A 13,103-nucleotide genomic window follows, 5' to 3' on the forward strand; every position below is an offset into this window, starting at 1 on the left:
AGGAACAGGCTTTGTGGCTGAGAGGAAGAGAAGCAGCTCTTTGTCTCATCTGTCCTTATCTATTATATTAACTTGCTTTGTGATTCAAGAAATTAATCAGTGTTCAGCCTAAGAGCAGTGGATTGCTTTCATGCCTTTTCCTTATGGCTTCTGAAATGATGCTATGGGCTGACTTCCTCCTTGGACTGTGTCCCCTGCAAGAGGACATCGTGGGAGTTACTCTCAAGAAATATTTTGGAAGCAATTTGTGACAAGTGCTCTTTGAGACTAAACGTGTTTTAAAACTCAGCTGAAGAGATGTCTAAACTTTGTTTTAAAGATGAAAACAAGAGCCAATGTTAGAGGTTTGTTTATGATACAGATGGAAGGTTTATTAAATATGTAAGGGAACACAACGGGGAGGAACCGACACATTCATCGGCATTACGCTCTGGCTACTGGGGTCATAAGCTGCATGCAATCTTGCCTGTCTTTGCATACCTATCAGTGTGTTCCACGTAGGGGAGAGGGAAAAAGTCCTCGTGCTGGTTTGGGAAGTGGTAGCAGTAGTTTGAATACATCCTTCAGCACTGTACTGTCGTGCAGAACTCCAAGGTGTGGGCTCTCCTAAAGGCCGTTGTTAGGGACTTTTATTTCAGTGTGCCTGCTGTTTTCATGTTCAAAAGGAATTAGTCTTTTAAAAGAAGAGATTAGGCTGGCGAGGCCCCGGCTGGTGGAAATGCACCGTTTGTGTTGATGGTGGCACATTCTGATTTGGAGAATGTGCTCTGTTTGGGGCTGGTGGCTGATACTGTGCTGCTTGTGCTTTCCTTTTGGTTGCATAACGGCTTCTTGCCCAGCAGAAAAATAAATGTGGAAGTATCGTTCCACTCATCTCTCTGAGTAAGACTGCAGTCATATTGGCATCACAAGATTTAGCTTTTGATTTTCGTGGAAAATATGAATGTAGCCATTGTATTCTTCAGTTCTACTGGTACAGTGTTGAGTCACAGGAGTTCACTCTGGTATTTTATGTAAAATATGGTTTTGTTCAGTGTATGGCATCAGTTCTGTTTCCAAGTATGGAGACAACGGTGCAATTGAGGCTAGTTTGCGTCATTCTTAAATAAACTTGTATTTTCAGTTTCAGTGCAACATTGGTTGTATCTGGTTAAAACTATTTCAAATGTTACACGAATCTAACGTCAGCCCTGTAACGTTTTCCTCAGGTCAATAGTAACTGCTTTTTACAACTACAGAATTGGATCATTTTGTCATTTGCTTCCTATTAAGACCCTCTCAAGCTTGGAACCAACCTCTGGTCTTTGTTACTGATCTGTGCAGGGCTGAGGTTTCGTGTCAGGCAGAGGCTGCCATCGGCTCAGCTTGATTTTGCTGGTGTGTGGTGGGCCAGAACTCCTGAGCTCTGAAGTGTCTTACGTGTTCTGATCAAAGATTATACCCACTGCTTTAGTCATTACTCTTCTGGGTCTCTGGTTGCTGGCCCTGGAACTGGCTGTTGGCTCTTTCGAGGCAGCATCAGAGCGGCCTCTGCAGAGGTGCCTCTGCATCTCGCTGTTCCCTGGGGTGGAGTGTGTGTTTGCCTGTGCAGTTCCTCTCCAGAATTGTCTCTGTGGTTATGCGAGGGAACGATTCATATGGCATCTGTTCCTTGAAATGCCCTGGTGCTTTCTGCTTTGCTCCACTCCCTCCCTTCACAGGTCAGGGCTGGTTTCGAGGTGGCTGGGGGGTGGGATTCCCTAGGCTTGGACCTCTCAGCTCTGTACTTTGGGTGGATGTGTTTTCTTTTATAAATTTCAAGAAGCCTCAGTTGCCAGTGCTTTGTATGAATCATACGGCTGGAGTAAGGGAGCTCCTTGGGGTGGACAGTTTACGGGTATGAAAATGCTCACATTAGTACAGCTCGTTTGGCTGCGTACCCAAAATAAACCATTACAGAGAGGTGCTGCTACTGCCAGTAATAAGGTTTCTTCTGGGGGGAAGGAGAGGGCCGCTAATTCAGCTTTGTATTTGCTAAATAACTTGAAAAGTTGGGTGGCACCTAATATAAAAAGAACAATTTTACCTGGGAAAAATGACAGTATCCTGACGGTGTTTTCGAAGTGGTGTGTAGTGTAAGAAAAACAGCTTTTAAGTGCTACTGCTCAAATTGTGCATTTGCTGATAGTTACCGAGCTTTTAGAAAGCCTCTCTTGATGCCCAGCTGCTTGTGAGAAGGGTGTGAGTGTGTTGGAACTGGATCTCACCGATGGAGGCTTGGGAGAAGTTGGAAAACAAGTTTTCTTGGGTTAAATTGTAACCATGGTTCTAAGTGGCTGCCACTGGCTAGGCGCTGCCTGCCGGGGTTCGCGACACCAGCAGCAACACGGCGATCGCGCTTCTCGGGGCATTTCGACCGGGCTGTTTATTTCACAGAAAAAATTAAGAGTTCAGTGTAGCCATTTGTCTTCAGCTCTGCTGCGGTGGCCTTACTAACTAGTTACTCTGCTGCTCACCCACCCCCTTGCTGCCCCCTGCCCTTACTCTGTCCTGAGGAAATGTCAATTTATAGTTAATGATTAATAGTGGTCAGGCCTGGAACAGCCTGTGCTGCTTGAGGTTGTCACAGTCTGCCAGTTTGGTCATGTTTATGAATTTACCTAGAACTGCTTGAGAAGGCTGGTGATGTAATTTTAAGAATATAGTGAAGATCATTGTTACAGTTAGGTGAACATTAGCGAGGTGTTACCAGAGATGCTCCACTTTGCTGAGCAATATCTGCATGGTTCTCTATTTGGTTTTCATAAGAGAAGCTTGATGGGGAGTGGGGAGAGGCAAACCTGAAGCACCTCCTATTATTGTCATTACTTTGTGAAAAATTGTTTATTCAAATGTGTTCACTTTTGTACTTTCTTCTGAAGCCTGGAATTCAGTCTTAACTCTGAAAATTCTCACATTTTGTATAATGTAATGTTTAATAAGTGCAGGCTTTCCAGACTTAGAGCCAAGAAGACTAATTTCCTTTGTGGGAACCCTGTCTAGAGGTAATACTAGTTGGTAGGTGTCTCGAGACTGGCTTTCTTTTCCACGTCCCCTGCAGTATCCACTAGCAGCACCTGGCACACGAGGTGGAATGCAGCATCCTCGGTATCAGAGCACAGCAAGCTGGGGAACTCCAGAGCCAGCTGCTGCCTGTGAGTGCCACTGCTCGGGAGCAGTCACTGCGCTGGAGGGAAGTTGCAATATTCACCTTGCAACTGGAGAAGGAGAAGAGGGCTTTAAAAATGTGTTAGAGGGAATGGACAGGCTTCTCTCAGACAAAAACTGCAAATCGAGTCTGAAGCTCCTCTAGTAGCTGCAGGCTGCCTGTGGAATGTCACCTGGGCATCGTGCTTTTCAGGCCATCCACTGATGGTGTTGTGTGCTTTGGTTTGCATCCTGGAGTGCTCTCCTAGTGCATGCATTTGGATTTTATTTTAAATGAAATTTAACTGGGAGGTGTGCTCCAGCTGCTCGTGGAGGTTCAGGCTCAAGTTTCCTCCCTAAAATGAGTGCGGAATGAGGTTTTTTTCTTCCCTTAGCACCGACTGCTTTGCTCTACACATCCCTTTCTTATTGTGCCGCTGGGTCGTTAAAGTAGGTACAGTCTGAGAAGCTTCAGTTTGTACAAGGAGCAGTCTCAATAAGAAATGTGCAGAAGGATGTATAAGCTCAGCGAAGTGATTTGTAACAAGGTGGAGAAAAGAGAGATCCACTCTGTGCAGTATATTATTTTCTTTTACCAGAAGACATGATTAAAAAAACCCCCAACTAAAAAAGCCCTCTTGCAACACAGTGACTCTGTACTCTTTCCAGAGTAGCTATCCATAGGATCTTACTGTCTCCTGAACTGCCCAAGAGGGCAGGAAAGAACACCAAGCAAAAGCACCTAACATAATACCCCCACCCAAAACCCCCCCATATCACCTCCATGCCCCAACCACAAAAAAAAACCAACCAAAAACCCAACCCAAGAAAAAAGCCCCTGTAACACAGCAGGGCTGTTACAGTAGAGGGTGTCAGGGTGTTATTCCTTCTCTTTAAGGTTTAAACCTTCTCTTTAAGGTTTGTTGTGCAGCTCTGCTGTCTGGGTGTGGGGATGAGTTTTCATCTGGGCAGAGAAAAATCAGTTTATTAACAAACGTAGCTTCTCACTGCAGAAGCGTCCCGCAGCTGGCCGTGTTGAACGGCTGCGTGCTGTTCAGGTGTATTTTGTTTCACACACCTTGATGTATAGTAAAGAGCGCGCTGCTGCCTGACACATCCTCTGAGCACTGCCCACGAGTGCGCGGCAGGGGTCTTCGAGCAGTCTCAGCTGTAGGGTGCTGCAGGTTTTTTATTGTGCCTGTTTCACAGGAAGACCTGTTAAAGTGTTTCATTCCTTGGTTATAGGAAGCTGCTGTAGCTTCTCCAAATGAGACTGCATCTGCAAGTATACCTTTGGGGGTAAGGAAGGTAAGGAGGAAGTGTTTCGGGAAAGGTAAGGAATTAGATGCTTATACAAGAACTCTAAGACTATATTCTGAAGTAAAATTTGACTTTTCTAGTTCGGTCTGTCACAAATGCATCACAGGTTGTTTCCAGGGTATGTCATCTGTTTTATTTAGACCTTAATTTGTTTTTTCTTGGAATTGCTGAAAAATGTTCTCATAATAACTCAATAAACACTTCTTGTCTGAGAAAGAGCTGTTAGTGCTGTTGGAGCCCAGGGTCTTGGAGTTAAGCCTGTAAGAAACATACAGTCTCCAAAAGCTGGTGGTCTGGTTTCTCTCATACAGCTGACATCAGTGTTAGAGGAAGCTGGGACTGCGTGCTTCCCATCCTTCTGGACTGATTTGAATAGCATGGGCTGTAGAAAACTTGGAAGTTTGTGGATGCCAGTGGTCCCAGCAGGCTCAGGTGAGGATCTGAAAGGTCTCTTGGCTATGCTAGAGGAGAATTGTGCTCCCCACCCCAACTTGTCCTGTCTGCAGCAAACCTCCTCAGTTGCAGTGTTGGTGTATCACTGCTTTTTCAAAGGAATCATCTTGATTTCATGCCGTTAACTTTGGTGACATGCTTACACGGGCAAATACCTTCTCCAGAAGTTACCCCGAGCAGAAAGTGTGCTGTTTGGTTGTGGCAGGACCAGAGCAAACGGAGCTGCTGGGCTTGCTGCAGCTCGGCAGACCTCTCAGCCGTGGGTCGGGTATCCGGGCTCCTTTCTGCTGGGCAGCGCAGCTTTGGCTGCTTGCGCTGGACCTGTTTTTGCCCAGGAGGCAAACAGCTTGCCGTGAGCTGTGCAGGAGGCACTGGAAGCTCCAGGTAGGCTCGGACATATGTGTGGTCTGGGGCAGTTGGCGAGGGTTAGGTTTGGAGCTCAAGTAGTGTGATCAGGATAAATGACTCGTTTAAATGTAATTGTTACAGCAGAGAGGGTAAGTCCGATCGTAGTGTTCTTACGCTGTGCACCAGGCACTTTGTATCGGGGCGTGTTAGGACTCAAGAACTTGGAGTATTTTTGCCTGTGTTTTGAGGTTGAAAGTTAGCCTTAAATCCTTGATGTGGAGCAGCAGGTCAGTGGCAGTCCAGTATCGTTTGGTGGTGGGAGAGCCTGGCTGCCAGCGATCTCCAGCTTTCTGCGTTGTCTGGCTCGGGACACGCAGCTCCGGAAAGGAAAGGGCCTTGAAGAGTTCTGCTGCTCGGGCAAAAACCATTATACGATGCTAAACTGAGGTGATGGTATGAGTTACTTTAATCACTCTTATGATGTTTAAAGGCTAATTTCCATAAGTCAGAGCACAGCTTCAGAATGATTATGCCGTGTGTTTGGTTAGTCTTCGTTTGATCAGAGTTGTTGCGATGTCTGGCTCAAGTTTTACGTGACTAATCTGCAATTGAAATACCTATTGCCAGAATCTTCATGAGCTTGGTATGAAGAAGAGATTTGATTAAAGTATTACCAGTACTGAGTCTCTCGCTTAGCTGATCGGACTGGTTTAAGCCATAACTTCCCTGAAGCCTTGTAGTCATTTACACTGGGGTCCAGCCAGAACCTTTTCCTTAGTGTTTAGTGTTACGTGGCAGAAAAGTTTAAGGCTGGTGTTTGACAGGTCTGGAAAGGGACGCACAGGGTCAGTGCAGGGGCTGGAGCTGGAAGGTGCAGCATCTGAGAGGCAGGTCTGTGCGTTGTAAAGGGGAGGTGAGATTCCTCCTCCTGGGACAGGCCAGGTACTGCTGCTGCTGCCACCCTCCCTCTGACACTGGTACTCTCTGCTTCACATCTGGGAAAGGGAGGTACGGTGTGGAGCGTGACCGTGGTCACCTTGTGGCTCTGCTTTCCGCAGAGCTCGTGTCCTGGGTCAGGAGGAATTTGGGGAGGCGATGGGACTGGTGCTGTGCTGCCACACGGGCTGTGCCGAGTGCTGTGCGCGGGGGCGTCCCGGGCTGGCAGACCGCCTTCTCTTGTGCCAAACTGTTCTTCCCTACGTGTTTCTGAGGTGTGAGTGTTCTTTCACAGGAGCTGTACAGGCGCGGCCTTTCAAAAGTGTGTTGGCCTCGAGGAAGACGGAGTCAATCAGGTTGAAATGGTGATCTCAAAAGTTAGAACTATCCATAATCTTTTATTCTAACTTCCACTTCTCTCTTGGCAACGAAGCAATGGTGTTGGCATTAAAAATATATTTAAAAATACATGAAAAACAAATACAGAATATAGAAAATATATTCTTTTTCTTCACATTTACTTGGAAATTAATTTTCTGTGGAAAGTCTGTCCTTGTTAGTTCTCTGCAATTATCAACGCAGTTTTCAGAAACTCCCTTGATCAGTGACATACTTTGTAGAACATTATAGGTAATTAAGTTAACAGGTTACTTTAGAGTGCAGGTTTTCTGTGGCCCATCAGTTTGGGATATCCAAAAGTACCTGGCTAATAGTTTCCAAATGTGAGCTGAAGGCGGCGGGGTGTGAACTGGTGCCTCTGCCCCCCCGACTGCGTTACTCCTATGCACACTTCTGCAGTAGGACAGCATGTGCCTCGGAGCACCTGCCCTTGTGAGTGGGCTGGGTGACCGAACACCTCCGTTTACCTGGAAAGCTGCAGTTGTCTGTGAACACGCACACACCCGCACGGTATTTTGGGCGCCATCGCATGGCTCTGTTTGTTTGTTCGTAGAAGCCTGATGGTGCTTACGAAGAGTAGGTCAGATACCTTGTGTAACAGGTGACGTGGGCTCACGATGAGAGCTTTCCAGTTACTTTATGTCATCGTTGATAAATATGTGAAATGGTTATTTAACTTACACTACTGAACACTGGGGTGCTTTTGTGGGGGTTTTAAATGAAAGCTGAGTTTTTAATACCACAAAGGTATTTCCCCTGCTTGAAAATTTACAGGTACTGGCTCATGGCAGACTATCAGTCCAGCCGTCAAAAGCACTTACTGCTGTAACCTGCTGCCACAGTCCTTTTGTGCTGAAGTGCTCACACTGCTAAGGCACGAGCGCCTTGCTGTTGGCCATAAGAAACTAAACCTGAGTAACTTTAGGCTAGCTTCTCTGGAAAATTGATTTTTTTTTCAGAAAAGGAAGCTGCTGCAAAGCTTGGAAATGTGAATGCAGGATTCTCACTCACTTTTTCTTTTTCTCTCCCTCTGTAGGTATGGCCTCACAAGTCTTGGTCTATCCACCATATGTTTATCAAACCCAGTCAAGTGCCTTCTGTAGTGTGAAGAAACTCAAACTAGAACCAAGCAGTTGCGTGTTCCATGAAAGAACCTACCCACAAATCTATGTGAATGGTAAAAACTTTGGAATTTCTCCCCACAGGGTTAGTACGTACTTTCAGACTAAAAACCCATTTGACAGACCTCGAGGACAGAACTTTTTGTTGCAGTCAAATGCTGTTGCTTTAAAAAATATTGCAGGTGCTACAAAAGTGTTAGCAGCGCGGGCGCAGCAAGCTCAGTTAGAGGCACCTCGCACTGGGACGCAAGGAAGCCAATCAGATATCCTGGAAGGACCTCAGCGATGTGGATTAAAGCGTAAGAGCGAAGAGCTGGATAATCAAACCGGCACGATGCAAATTGTCGATGAGCTGTCCATGCTGCCTGCAATGCTGCAGACCAACGTAGGAAACCCAGTGACAGTTGTGACAACGGCTGCAACTGCAAAGCAAAGTGGTACAAGCGGGGATGGAGATTACCAGTTAGTACAGCATGAGGTATTGTGCTCTGTGAAAAACACTTACGAGGTTCTTGATTTCCTTGGGCGAGGGACCTTTGGACAAGTAGTGAAGTGCTGGAAAAGGGGGACAAATGAGATTGTGGCAATCAAGATCCTGAAGAATCATCCTTCGTACGCGCGCCAGGGACAAATAGAAGTGAGCATATTAGCGAGACTGAGTACTGAAAATGCTGATGAGTTCAACTTTGTGAGAGCCTACGAATGCTTTCAGCATCGGAACCACACTTGCCTGGTTTTTGAGATGTTGGAACAGAACTTATACGACTTCCTGAAACAAAACAAGTTCAGCCCTCTGCAACTGAAAGTAATACGGCCTATTCTGCAACAGGTGGCCACTGCACTGAAAAAACTAAAAAGTCTGGGTTTAATCCATGCTGACCTCAAACCAGAGAACATTATGCTGGTGGATCCTGTTCGGCAGCCTTACCGGGTCAAAGTAATAGATTTTGGGTCTGCCAGCCACGTATCAAAGACTATTTGTTCAACCTATTTACAATCTCGGTATTACAGGTAGGTGTCTTTTACTTTGGTTTTGACTTCTGATGGAACAAGGTTTTAGCATTTATTCAAGTTAATGGCTTATATAATTACTTTTCCAGATAACTAATAAGAATAATTTGGAAAACGTAAGGACTCTCTAAGAATGAAGGCCGTACTGAGATTAAATGGTTGGTTACCATGTGAATACTTACTTTGAATGTTTTTGTAGTGTTATTTTTTTTCTAGAAGTATGTTTTGTGTTGCACTCTGAAGTCATCACTTAACTGTTATTTTGAGACCTCTGAGACTTCTTTTAAAATGAAAATAGAAAAAAAAAATAGCTTTCACTTGCTTTTCCTGCCTTCCTGATGTGATTTTTTTTTTTTTCTGTAAGCAGCTGGACAGTGTACTAGAAGTGCCATATTTTTATATCCTGTTGCCAAAGATTATGTAAACGCCTCTGTTTTACTCCAGCGCTTGTAAACACTTTGCCTAGTTCCTATAAACTGCGTTCTGACTGAGTGCCTCCAGCAGCTGTGGACTTCAGCAAACTTGGGCGGTTAGTGAGGGAGAGGATACTGAAACGTTTAAGGTGGTACCAGGCAGGCATTTGAACTGATTTTGGTACGTAGTCACATTCTGCGTTGGCCTCAAAATGGAGGCATCTTTCTGATTCTGTTCTTTAATCCTTTCTTCATATAGTTATCCAAGTTGTGTGGCAAGTAAAAGCTGTTAGCGTTTGAGTTCTTTTGTTTTCTTTATAAAATGGAACTTGTCTGGATTGAAGACCTTTCTCAGTTCTGCTTTGCATCGTTGGCAGTAGCATGTCCGGGGTATGGTCCATCTCTGCACGCTTAGTAAAAAGATTGAAACTAGAACAATGAGTAATTTGAAGAAAATTTTAAATATTTTATGGCTATTCGTGTGGGAAGTAAACTCGTGCAGTGCAGTTCTAGGCTTGATGAAATTAGTGATTGGACTTCATGCCAGAAGGATCCAACTGTTATTTGACCGTAGCTTGTAAAGAAGAACATTTCGTCTACAGTGCCCATGTAAGATACTCTAACCCGTTACCTGTGTCTCCCCGTTACTTCATTACAAACTGCAGTGAAGGGTTTAAAAACTACACAGATTTCATCACCAGAAAACTAAATTAGGAAACCATGCGGATTGACGCATACCTGCATTATAAAAAAAAGTGCACGAGAAGAAGTACGAAATTAAGTAACTTAAGAGTTCATTTTGGCGTAGTAGCTGTGCACCGCTCAAGCTACTCTATTTTTGGGCTTCTCGAGAAAAAAATACGCAGGTCTTGACAAGGCGTAAGTTTTGTGAGGTTCTAGACAAGAGCAAACATCTCAACATCAGCTGTTCTGTACTGATCGGTAACTCAGCAGGTACTCCGATGCGTGGCCTGGGAATACTTCTTATGTATTTGGGCGTTTTCTTTACTGATGTAATGACAGATTACTGTACAGGGCTATTGCCGCTTCTCCCTCCTGCCTGCCCAGGAGCCGACAAGGGAGAGGCTGCAGGCGGCCAGGCTGGGGGGTCCTGTGGTAGTACTTTGTTCTTGACTAACTAGTTTGAAATTGTTTTCCATTTCAGCTGGCTCATCAGGCATAGCACTGTTGTGCTTATTCACTTGCCTGCATACAAGTGTTAGCTGTAGTTTCGTTTTACTTGGGTTGATGATCCTTTGCGCCAACACTTTATTATTACACTTCATATTTTGACACGCTTGCTGGGTTGAGCAGGTCTGTATGCTGGCAAGATCAGGGCACAGCTCCTGGGCACCTTGTGAGCCTTTTGGATGCTTGTGTTACATTACATGCACTGCAGTGTGCGCAGGTGGGGTTCACTGTGGATGTACATTCAAAAAGAATATTACTTTTTTCCCCAGGAATGAGACTTGTGGGCATGCTTGCTTGTCGTGGCTCGATAATGTTGAATGGTATTCACGTAGACTTGTGCAACACGTGCACCTAAAACCCCGTAGTTAGCAATTTGCACTTAAGTGCTTTGTAAATATCCAGAGTCTTCAGTAGAAGGTCATATTCTTTTATCTGGTGTAGTTTTATAATCCTTCCATAAAGTGTTCAAGTATTTAACGCAGGTCTTTTTTTTTTCTTTTTTTTTTCTTTTTTTTTTTTTAAAGTAAAAAAGACATATTAAAAGGTTAGGGTCAATCTACATGAATAGTTTTGGTGTTATACTTAAGTTAAGCATTAGTTGAGATACTTGTGAAACTTAATTTTGGAAAAAAGCAAGATACTGCAAAATTATTTTCAGCAGAAAGTTTACTTCTGAAAAGATTTATTTCTGAAAAGGTTTTTAGCATGCTGGATTTCATCGTGGATAAAATTGCAGCTTTCTACCGGTTGAGTGATTCGAGTTAACTTTGTGTAGCTTGACATGCCGTTTCTCAAACTTTCTTCTTACTGTTTTGGAAGCACCTGACTAGTGTAAATAATATCAGAAAATAGGGATTTGATCCAAAAGGTCTCAAAATGGGTGATGCCAGGGAAATTTGAAGAGAAAAGCTCAAAGAGGAATGAGAAGGGCCTTCAGAGAATATATTGTATCAAGATGGAATTTATTTTGCAAGAGATTGTCAATGAAATAAGGAGCTACTTCACAGAAGATAACTGTACTGCCAATGGTTTTTGGTATTAGAGGAGTGTGGGGCTGATAGTGTAGGTTTGACTTCTTTGATTCTGATGTGCTGCTGTTTCAAGCAGCAGTTGGGACATGGAAATTTTTTTTTTTCCCTTAAGCTCAGTGGTACTATGTGTTTGAGGTTATTTAGCAAGAAAACCTCTGTTTAAATAGATTTTTATTTAAAGCTTCAAGCTCAATTAATCCAATTAGAGTTCAAATTAGTCTCTAGCAACAAGAAGAGGTGACATAACGATGACTGTTGGAGACATTACAGTACTTTTGTATGAGGAGAGGCTGTAAAAAAGTGAGACTAATTGCATTTGAAAAGGGTGTAGGCAAGCAGAAAAAATGGAGGCAAACAGGATGGAGTGGTAATGATTTGATGCTTTCCTATTTGTTTCAGCTTTGTCAAGCAAAGAAAAAGTAAGAAGACTGTTAAAATAAGTATAAAACTACGTTTTGACATTTCATTACCTTTTGGAAACTGCTGGCTGTTATGTATTGCTGGAAATTAAGAGTATGGATATGAATATATATTAACCACAATACACCGTCTGAAGTCACAGATTATTAGTTTTCATTTGTTTCAAAGATGAAGTGTTATTCTGAATACTTTCTCTAAAAGACACTGTCTGTGCTGATGTGCTGTCTTTGTGTTGGTCTGGATTTTAATAGCTGTGGGCTAGAGGGATCTGGTATTTGAAGGCTTTTCTCTGCTGCTGGCCTCACGCGTTAGGACTGTTGACCTTTGATGAGTGATCTAAGTAGGCAAATAACTAGGCAGTGTGTACATCTTGAAAAGAAAAAATCCCTTACATGCAGCATAGGTGATCGAGCTTTTGTCATATATGGAAATGGTGTAAGTGTGTTGCCGTCCTTTTGGTCAGCTGTGCCCCAGAGCATGAAGAGGAGTGTTGCATCCCAAGTCAAAGCTGCTTTTCTCCTTATCTCGTGGTGCAGACTGCAGAGAAGGGGAATCAACACTTTTATTTCCAAGTCCGGTGCCTTGCGCTTATCTGGTGAGGCACAAAGTTTTTCTAGGGCAAGGTGTTTTCCTCTGTGTCCTGGGTCCAACACGGTGGAACCGGATGCTCTTCTGTTGTCTGGCTTTCTTTTTCCCGGAACACTGTGGTTTTCCTGAGCTCCGGGAAGGAGGACACGCCTCTCTGGAATGAACTCATAAAAGGGGGCATGTTGAGAGATTCGGGGACATCTTGGTTTCCCCTCTGCTCTATCTACTGTCCTCTCTATCTTGTCCGTGCTGCGGCTCTCTCAGATATGCCGCGCAGGACTCTTGAATCTTACACCCCGGGACTGGAAACCTTTATCAAGGAGAGAAAGCCACGTCCATGACCTGCTATTTCCCTGAAGCAGTAAAAGACTCCTTCTGCAAAATGGGTAGGACCTTCTCCGTTTCTGCCCATTCCCGGGGCTGGGGGGTGGTGTGTGAACTGTTTTGCCGTGACGGATTGACCCAGCGGTACCCCTTATGTCTGCAGCGGATGAAGTAGGCACCAACGCGTGGCAGAATTTGAAGATATTCCCCTGGGACGCGACCAGGCCAGCCCGCGGCGCAGATGTGTGTGTGTGTGGGAGTCTGGGAAGCCCTATCCTTGGCAGGGAAGAGTTCTCTGCAGCCACCCCGGGGGGAAGAGGGACTGTGTTTTATTTGCATCAAAGGTTTGCTTCAGGAGAAAGTTCTTATATCGAGAACTTTTT

General features: G+C 44.4%; 1 protein-coding gene across 1 annotated transcript in view; it reads left to right on the top strand.

The window, feature by feature from the left end:
• The first annotated feature begins 7,659 nt into the window (after nucleotides 1-7,659).
• HIPK3 (homeodomain interacting protein kinase 3) overlaps nucleotides 7,660-13,103 on the top strand; it is a 55,251-nt gene continuing 49,807 nt past the window's right edge. Inside the window, exon 1 of the mRNA XM_010136798.1 lies at nucleotides 7,660-8,753. Coding sequence (XP_010135100.1) covers nucleotides 7,660-8,753 — 1,094 coding nt within the window. The remainder of the gene's footprint in view (nucleotides 8,754-13,103) is intronic.

This window comes from Buceros rhinoceros, unplaced genomic scaffold, assembly GCF_000710305.1.
Source record: "Buceros rhinoceros silvestris isolate BGI_N320 unplaced genomic scaffold, ASM71030v1 scaffold10380, whole genome shotgun sequence".
Taxonomy (NCBI): Eukaryota; Metazoa; Chordata; class Aves; order Bucerotiformes; family Bucerotidae; genus Buceros; species Buceros rhinoceros.